The following is an 8,802-nucleotide window of genomic DNA, read 5'->3' on the forward strand; positions in this document are numbered from 1 at the left end:
CCCTTTCAGCCTCTTAATCCCCCCTATTTTCAAAGCTTGGTTTGTAATAAAGCTTTTAGGTTTTTTTTTCTCTCTCAAAGCTAATAGTATTCTCTGATGATTTTATTGCTGTTACACTACATAGGACATTTACCAAAAAAAAGAAAAAACTACACCCCTTTCTTGTAGTTAAAAAAAATAAGTATATGGTTCCTGCAGACAGTAGCCTTTTAACAGGATTGCATTTTTTTTTCTGGAAGGTCAGTCTGAATTTTTATGCTCCATGCCTGAGGTATTGCAGGTTTTGTAAGGTGATGGAAAGAAAGGGTATCTTGCTCTCCTTGAAGAGAAAAGGTTGCAGTTGGGGAACAGGCCTGCCAAACATTATGGACAGGTAACACTCTCTGAGAGTCCCCACATAGAAGCAGCTGAAAGCCCCATGCAGGTTTCCCAGATACCCTGCACCTGTCCTTGCATGAGGCAAGTGCAGGCTTCTCTGAAGCCACCCTTGTCACCCTGGCATACCCACAACACACACTCTCCAAGAGGAGTTTGTGTGAGAAGGAACTCTGAGCAGCCCAGTGTAGAGAGAAATAGAGCCAGAGAGGAAAGGAGGAGACAGACAGAGGTGAAGGGTGCAAAAAGAGGGAGAGAGACAGAAAATGAATTCTGCTTTGGAGCAGGGAAGGAAAAATAGAAAGAAAAACATTTCCATAGTGCCCTGTAGTCCTCACACGTGCACAGAATGTCTGATCTTAACTTTTCAAGGCAGGATGTTAACAAAGCTTGTATTTTTGCCCTGCATTGTAACTTGGCCTTATCACAGTGTAAAGGGTGGGGAGATTGTCCTAAATTATGTCCAGGCAGCCCCCCTGGATCCCTGGATTAAGAGATTAAAGGAGACCACTGGGCAAGGCCTCCTCTTTCCCCTTCATATTCCTGGTATGATAATTGCTTAAACTGATTTGCACTTTCACAAAAGCTCGCAGGACGCTTTGTAGCTCGAACAGAACAGACGAGGTTTCTCTATCAATGGAAATAAAACTGATTAATGCAGCCTATCAGGATAAGAAGCAAATGAAGCATGCAAAAACAACCTCATACCCCCAGAAGGGGGAAGGAGGGAGGGAAAAAAAGCTAAGTTTCCTCCAAGAATGGTTACAACTTTTTCTTTAATGTTAAAATTAAGAGTTGAAGGTTTCCCAAATGCTTGCCTTATAAGGTGGGAGGGGAGGCTTTGTACTCATCCCATCACCTTTGGCAGATTGGGACCAGAGAGAGAAGAAAGAAAGAAAGGAGGGAAGGAAGGAAGGAAGGAAGGAAGGAAGGAAGGAAGGAAGGAAGGAAGGGATGGAAGTAGGGTGGGAGGGAGGGAGAGAAGGAAGGGAGGGAGGAAGAAAGGGAGGGAGGGAGAGAAGGAAGGGAGGGAGGGAGAGAAGGAAGGGAGGGAGGGAGAGAAGGAAGGGAGGGAGGAAGGAAGGAAGGGAGGAAGGAAGGAAGGGAGAGAAAGGGGCGGGTTGGGGTGGGGAGACTTATACTTAAGGAGTTTGAAGTCAGAAACAAAGTTTAGAAGTCCCAGGATTCTGAATTCTGCTGAGTGCTTTCCCCAATTCATAACTATATTCTAAGTTTAAAAAAAAGTTCAAGAGAAGTAAGCATTTTTAACATAAAGTTGAAACTAAACTCCCTGGTAGGACATGCAACCAACAGACAAGTCTACTTGGAAAATTTTTCTGTCTTCCTTTTGCTAAAAGACTTTAGTTGTCCTAATCTTCTCCCTTCCTCTCTCATCTCTCTTTAAAATGTCCCAAAAGACATCAGCCTGGCCCTTTTGTTGATGGTGAATTGGGGTTTCTTGAGCCCAGTTAGGGAAGGACCACACTCAAATTATAGAGATACTTTTTGTAAAGATCCACTTCAATTTCCCACGACAACTACTCTGAGGGCATATTGATAAATCTTTATTGACAAAATATTGACATTGACATACTTCTTGGAAGTATATAGTGTGTTAGAATTCTAACAAATTAACACAAAACACAAAAATATTTACATTCTGGTATAGAAGACATTAAGGAAGCATTGTCACTCTCTTTAGTAAGTCTATGGTCTTGGAAGAGAAACTCAGTGCTTGAAATCTTGCCTCATGTCCTTGGCCATACTACCACCATCCCCAAAACCACAGTCCTTCAGTTTTTGCAATAGGTAGATTGAAAGTTTCGAATAGCCATTAAGGTGAGTGTTTGAACTCAGCCGATTTCTCCAACCACTAAAAGGAGTTTATTCCATGGTTTTAAGCCTCAGAATGTTAGGAAAGGGAATGTCCAAGAAATATAATGAATTTAGGGTTTTTATTCCCAAGCACAAGTCCTGATTCTTCTTGTGGGCACCCTCCCGCACCACCCCCATTCCAGTCCTGCTCCCCGTTTCTCTGTAAGAGGACCACTATCTCCAAGCCTACTTCATTTAGCTTTCACAATCACTTTGACATCAGAAGGTATCAAAAATGTTTACAGACTGCACGTTTCTCAGAAAAAATCAAAACAAAAAACACACAGAACCTGTCTTTAAAAGGCAAATAAAATTACAATTCATTTTGTCTTTAGACACCATTCGCCCAACAACTGCTACATGCAATTCAAGTTTTTTGAAACAGGGATGGGATGGGGCTAGATGTGGAATTTCGCTTGTTATTACTAATTATTTTTAAAGATTGGGGAAAAACACTGTGAAGTGCAAAATTAAAAGTCCTGTGCCTGGTTGGGTTTGGTTTTTTTTTTTTTAATCACTATTATCATCCTTTTAAGTGGACTGCGATAAACGGAGTACCTGTCAAGCATCTAGTCTCCCTGATCTGGCGTTTGACTGACAGCTCCCCTTGTCAGAGTACACCCTCGGCTCTGCCACATTGGATCACATTGGAATTGCTCTCTTTCTCTTTCTCGCGTTGGCGCTCTCTCTCTCCCGCCCTCCCTCCCTCTCTCCCTCTCTCTCTCTCTCTCCCTCCCTCTCTCTGTCTCACTCACTCACTCACTCACTCACTCAGCTGCCTCTTTAGACGAGGGTTTCGTGTTGATGAAGGAGCAGAGGTCCTCTGCCATCCCAGTGCGGTCTCTGGTTGGGACCCAGCACCTTCGCTGTCCGCACACCGTTGCTCTCTGATCCCCTCTCCCTTTCTCAATGTGTTGCAGTTTGTTTTTGTTTTGTAGGGTTTTTTTTTTCCATCTTCCCCTCCTCTCCCTGTCTGTTTTGCTCCATGTTGTCCGTTTGTATGGGGTTAGGTTTGTGTTTTTAATCATCTGAGGTCACGTCTATTTCCTCCGGACTCGCCTGCTTAGTGGCAATTCTCCACCGGTTAATATGGTGTGTCCCTTTTTTCTTTTGTTGCGAATCTGAGCCTTCTTCCTCCAGCTTCTGCCTTTTGAACTTCGTCCTCCGGTTCTGAAACCATACTTTTACCTGCAGGAGAGGCAGGTAGGGCACATTAGATTTTCACAGCACCCTCCTGCCAAGTGCCTGAACCCTTCCCCAACTCAGACCACAGTCCAAGAGTGAGAAAGCCCAATCTTCCATGCATATCCAGAGGGCCGGCCACTCTATGGCCTCCCTCCCTCAGAGAGCAGGAGCTCTAGGGCTGAAGGTAGGAGCCCAGCTGCCGGCTCACTGCCCTTCCTTCCCAGCCCTACTAGGGAGCCTTTCCCCAGGGCCCAAGGCCCACAAGTGCTCTGAGTCCTTTTTCACCTGGCCCTACGCAGGGCACCCACATCCCACTGAGAGCAAAAGTCTTGCAAAGCATGGGAACCCCTATAAAAAGAAAAGGAAAAATATGAAAAGACATGTTCCTAATTCCTCCAGCAACCCCAGGAAAGACCTCCGTCAGGCGGCTGTGTTTCCAAAGGGCCCAATGTGCTTTCTATTTTCTGCCTCTCTGAAACTGCCTAAATATAGTGCCTCCTTTGCAAGGCAGAGGCCCTGGGTAGAGGATCAAAGCTTGCCGGAGCCAAGGCTCTTCTCAGGGACTCTCCCAGGTAAGTAGGATCAGAATGGGGCAGGAGGAAGTGAGGAGGGCTTTGGATACACAGGTCACAGGTCCAGCCCTGCTATTCCTTTCCAGCTAGATAAAGAGGTTCAAAAGTGAAAGCTTCCCACAGACTGGGGTAGAAGGGAAGTAGCAGAGAAACTGACAGAAACTGACAAGAAGGAAGAACAGAGAGAGTGTCCGATCTTTCCTCCAGTCCAGCACCAGAACAGGCCAGGGTCAACCTGTGGCTGGGCCAAGGTGGGACTGGCAGCCTGGCCTCTCCAGAGTGGATGCTAGAAGTCTGTGGAGAAATGAGGTTGAAGTCTGCTGTGATCTGATGGCCCCCTGAGAAGTGGGGTGGTGGGTCCCCATTCAGCAACCAGACCAGACAGTAACACTATCCAAGCCTGCCAGCAGCGGGGTAAGGAGCAAGGAAGTCAGTCCACATTCTTGGCCTTTCTGTCCCGACAGCAGTGTCCCCAGTCTAGTCCAAGCCCCTGGACCTCTGAGGTCCCCTTCTACTCCCTCCTTTAAGACTGCCACAGGGTCCGGCTTGCTCTCCCCAATGCTCCCGTCCCCCAAAGTGCCCCATGAAAAACAACAGAGGGGGAACAAGGCTGAGTTTAATTTGCTTTGAGTTTGCTAATTGAGGGGGAGGACGGTTCATTTCTCCCCGGCGCTCGCCCAGGGCGCGCGTCGGTGCGCTCGGGGCTTGACACGCACACAAAGACTCCAGGCAGCGTGGGCAGCGAGGCGGACAAAGACCACCGCCGCCTGAGCTGTCCGAGAGAAATCAGGCTGGCCTCGCCTTGTGCCGGCCCCGCACAAACCCGCCAGGCCCAGTTCGGTTTGGGGAGGAGGTGCGTTTTAAAAACAAAAGCCTCGACCTTTTTGCGCTTCCCAGAAAAAAATGTTACAATTTAATCTACCCGAAAACGTTACTGTTTACTGGGAACTCTGACCCCCACCCTTTGGCTCTGTACAGTAGGCGCTACAGTAGGCCTAAGCACCCTCCACGCCCTGGTAAAAGCTCTAAGCCAGGCCCACCTCTGGCCCCTGTGCGCAGAGGGGCCTGTCTCCTGAGGCGGGCTCTCTCTGCAGCCTTCCAGCGTTATTGCTCTGATTTCGGGTGTAACCCAGCACGCCTGGCCTCCGGCTTCGGATTCTCCCATCCCCTCGAGGGAAGTAACTGGGGCCCAAGAAAGGAGCCATGGGCCTAGAGTCTCTCAAAACTCACTCTCGGCCTATTTCCTAACCTCTCCAGCCTTAAACCCGAACCACCAGGTCACTTCGCTGCAGTTTGCCTCTTCCTGGACCTCAATTGAGTCTCCACACTCTCAGCAAAAGTGCAGGGGTGTCTTAGCCAGGAACTACCTGCCCTTCTGGGCGGAAGGAGCGATCCATCATACAGCCGCTTGCTGAAGCTCCACAAAGCTGGGCACCTAGAAATTATAAATCCAGAGTCCCTAGCGTGGAACTATTAGTCGGGCCCTTTGCTGAAGGCCGGGTCTGAGCTCCGAACTGGCCGATGTGCTGTAGGGTCAGCTGCCTGGGTGGGTCACAAGACTTGGAGTGAGGGGCTGTCTCCTGGATGGGTGTCCTGGCTCTTGGGCGGCACTCACCTGAGTTTCCGTAAGGCTGAGGCTGTGAGCCAACTGCTTCCTTTCCGCGCCCACCACGTAGTGATTCTTCTCAAAGGCGTGTTCCAGCCTTAGAAGCTGGGATGGCGAGAAGGCGGTTCGGATCCGCTTGGGCTTTCGGGCCAGCGCGTTGTGCAAAAGAAAACTCTCGGGGCTTGTGTCGTTCCCTGCAGGGGGCACAGTAAAAGTGCCATTAGGAGGCCGATCTGGCCGGAACCGCGCGCTTCTCCAGAGCCGGGCTGGACCGGCATAGTGCTCCCGACGTCGCATAGTCGGTGCCGCAAGACCTGCCCAGCGGTGGCCCTCCCCGGGCGCGCGAAAAGGACTCCAGCCCAGCTGCGGGGCCCTGGCCGCGGGGGCTCCACCTGTGCAGCACCCAAGCAGCAGCTCTCCCAGAGGGGCCGGTCGCCAGGCTTCGGACCTCAGCAGGCTCCGCAGCCTTCTTGGCGCCGCGGGCCTTGCCACCTTCTAACCCGGCGCCTGGGGCAGGGGCAGGGGTGTCATAGCCCGGCTGGAAGATTGGCCCCCACCGCCTCCCAAAAAGGCTCTTTTTTCTAACCTCGCGCGGAAACTTTGACCCCAAAGTGGAGAGGCGGCGGGCCGTTACCCATAGTTTGCTCGCGGACTTATTTAAAAAAACATTTTTGTTTGTTTTGATACCTCGCTGGGGAAAGTACAGAGGCCGGGCGAGTCGTTGCAGCCGGACCGAGACAGAAATCTCGCAGCGAGTGTGCCCGGCTTCTACCGCTGCTACCTCCGAAGGACACGGCTCTGGTGCTCCCCGGTTCCAGAGAACTAGGACAGAGACGCGAGCGAAGGGATCGAAACCCAAGGGTTACCGTGTTGCGGCTACCCTCGGGAACTGTCTGCAGCCGCGAACATAGGCTGCTCCAGATCTGGTGAAGTGACCAAGAGTGTGGCTGACAGAGAACGAGGAAGGGGAGCTGTAAACTTTGCGAGTAAAGCCAGAGTAGTTCGGTTCACTCATAGAGTAGGAAACCGATTCACTAAAAACCCAAACAAAGAGAAACAAGACAGTCCAGGCAGGAATGGAGGAGAGTTCAGTCCAGGACTAAGAGGGAATGGTTTTAGGGTTTGAGGTTGTTTTGTTTTGTTTTAATAATTGGGAGAGGGTGACATCTATCCGATTCTAGGCTCCGGTAGGAATGCAAAGAAAGAGTTAATAAATGGACCAGCCTCTGAGTATCGATCGGCTGCCCCCAAGCAGGTCTTCCAGAGACTTGGATCGGTAAACTATAACTCGCTTCTTTTTCCGAAGTTTTAACTTTCCTCTCAACCCCCACCCAGAGGAAAACAAAATTTTAAAACAGCAAAAAATGAAGGTACCCAAACAGATCCTCTCCTAGGCCATCTCCCGACATAGTTCATTTCTTTTAAAAGAAAGAAAAACAAAAAATCAAACCGAACCTGGCTTCCCGCCCCGGCTGCTTGGTGCTCCAATTAAGCAGGTCGCTGCGAGAGAGCCGAGCCCCGGGGCGGGCGGGGGGAGGGGGTTACCCGCTCTGTTCCGGCCCCTTTCTGGGCCTCCAAAAAAGCGGGAGGACAGAAACACTTTGCTCCACGGTAGCGAAAATCCCCTAGTCTCCATAAAAGGGTCGAACACCAAGAAGTCGCTGGTCTGGGCTGAAGGGGCGTGGAGCGGGTGGCGAACAGAGTCAACACAGTCGAAGGTGAACCTGATGGCCGGGTCCAACCCTCACCCCTCGGAGCTAGCGCGGCTGGGGACATCCCCGAGGGGACCAGGAGTTGGGGACCCTGCGGGCTCTGAACTGGTTCCCTGGTGGCGGGCACGCAGGACAGCCGCCCTCGTCCCGAGCACACTTCGCACAAACTCGTCCGCGCCCGCGTCAAGCGGCCAGCAGGCCAGCACCCCAAAACAGCCAGTAGCATGAAAAACTGGAGATCAACACCGCGCCGGCCCCTCGCTGCCGGGTTTCCGAACCGAGAGCACGGGGAGGGTCCTCCGCCCAGGCCTTGCCAAGCGCCCACCCGGAGCAGGCCGGGCGCGGCGAAAGATGCGGCGGTAGCCGCGCGCTGCAGTTCCGCGACGTGGCACGTACCTTGGAAGCGATGACCCAGATATCTGTAGCGGTGGATGAGCCAGGGGTAGAAGGTGGACGGGTCCCGCTGCTGCGAGGCGAAGAGGGGGTGTGGCGAGTGCGAGGAGGGCAGGGGGTGGGCGGCCAAGGCGTGCGGCGGCGGCACCGGGTGCACTGGCACGGCAGGGTTGGGCGGGTGCGAGACCGCCTCGGCGAACACCAAGTCCGGGTTGGAGTAGACGCCCCTGCCCGCGGCGGCGGCGGCGGCGGCCGAGTGGAAGCCGTTGAGGAACGGATTTATGGGGCTGGAGTTGGCGTAGCTGAGCGCCGCGGGACGAATGGGGTCCTCGGAGCGCGAGGCGGGCAGGGGACTGTCCTTGGCCACCAGCGACTCGATGGTGAAGCAGCGCTTGGGCGCCGGCTGAAACATGCTGGGCCGAGGAGCGGGCGCCCTGGGCTCCCTGCTCCCGGCGACCGCTGCCTGCGGCGAGGACCGACGAGAATTGGGGGCGCGTTTGTTTGAGGTGGGGGTGGGGGGAGGAAAGGAAGAAAGAAAGGAAAGGAAAAAGGAAAGGAGGGGGGGGAGGGGGGAGGAGAGGCAAAGCTGAAGATCCCGAGAATCTTGCACCAAACTCGCTCAACCTGGAGAGAAGGGGGAAAAAAATCCTTCCAGAAGAATTTGCAGGCGTGGATTGGGGATAATAATTTTTTTTGGCGAGATGGCGTTGGTGGGGGGGAAGGTTGGAGTTAGAGACAGGGACGAGAGGGGGGGAAAGTTTCTTGGGGGAGGCAAAAAAAAGTTTTCTCTCCTCTGCAAAAGGCGGGCAGGGCGCCCTAAGTCCAAGGACAATCCATGGAAGTGTTCGCTTCTTCACAAGTTGTGCAAACGATTTGTTAGTTCATGAGCCTAATTAGTGCAAGGATCACATAAACAGCTTCCTCCGAAGCCTGGTAAATGGCTTGATGATTGGTCGCTATTACTCGCCCTGAGGTGGAAGGGGGGAGACTCTTTAAAGTGCGTCAGAGGGAGGCGAGCGCCTGGGAACCCGGAGGCCTGGATCCGGGCCGAGAGTGGAACGGAGTCGGCGCCGCTGCCCGGGCT

At 52.4% G+C, this 8,802-nt stretch overlaps 1 protein-coding gene across 2 annotated transcripts; it reads right to left on the reverse strand.

The window, feature by feature from the left end:
• Window positions 1–1,925: 1,925 nt before the first annotated feature.
• On the reverse strand, window positions 1,926–8,802 carry Emx2 (empty spiracles homeobox 2). Of its 2 annotated transcripts, XM_074078216.1 has the most exons (3): window positions 7,722–8,802; window positions 5,623–5,807; window positions 1,926–3,438 (listed from the first exon to the last, which is right to left on the reverse strand). In XM_074078216.1, the coding sequence occupies exons 1-3, from the start codon at window positions 8,128–8,130 to the stop codon at window positions 3,271–3,273; spliced, it is 762 nt and encodes a 253-aa protein (XP_073934317.1). In that variant the 5' UTR covers window positions 8,131–8,802; the 3' UTR covers window positions 1,926–3,270. The 2 variants fall into 2 exon arrangements, with proteins under 2 accessions (XP_073934317.1, XP_020041541.1); XM_020185952.2 differs by lacking the exon at window positions 5,623–5,807.

The sequence above is a fragment of the Castor canadensis genome, chromosome 7 (assembly GCF_047511655.1).
Source record: "Castor canadensis chromosome 7, mCasCan1.hap1v2, whole genome shotgun sequence".
NCBI classification, from domain to species: domain Eukaryota; kingdom Metazoa; phylum Chordata; class Mammalia; order Rodentia; family Castoridae; genus Castor; species Castor canadensis.

What these genes read in the sequence shown, in the direction of transcription:
- Emx2 (XM_074078216.1), bottom strand. Translation starts at nt 8,130, where the DNA reads ATGTTTCAGCCGGCGCCCAAGCGCTGCTTCACCATCGAGTCGCTGGTG. An exon ending in TCTGGGTCATCGCTTCCAAG is followed by an intron (nt 5,808 to 7,721) that starts GTACGTGCCACG and finishes TGCCCCCTGCAG; the next exon opens with GGAACGACACAAGCCCCGAG. An exon ending in TCAGCCTTACGGAAACTCAG is followed by an intron (nt 3,439 to 5,622) that starts GTGAGTGCCGCC and finishes CCTCTCCTGCAG; the next exon opens with GTAAAAGTATGGTTTCAGAA.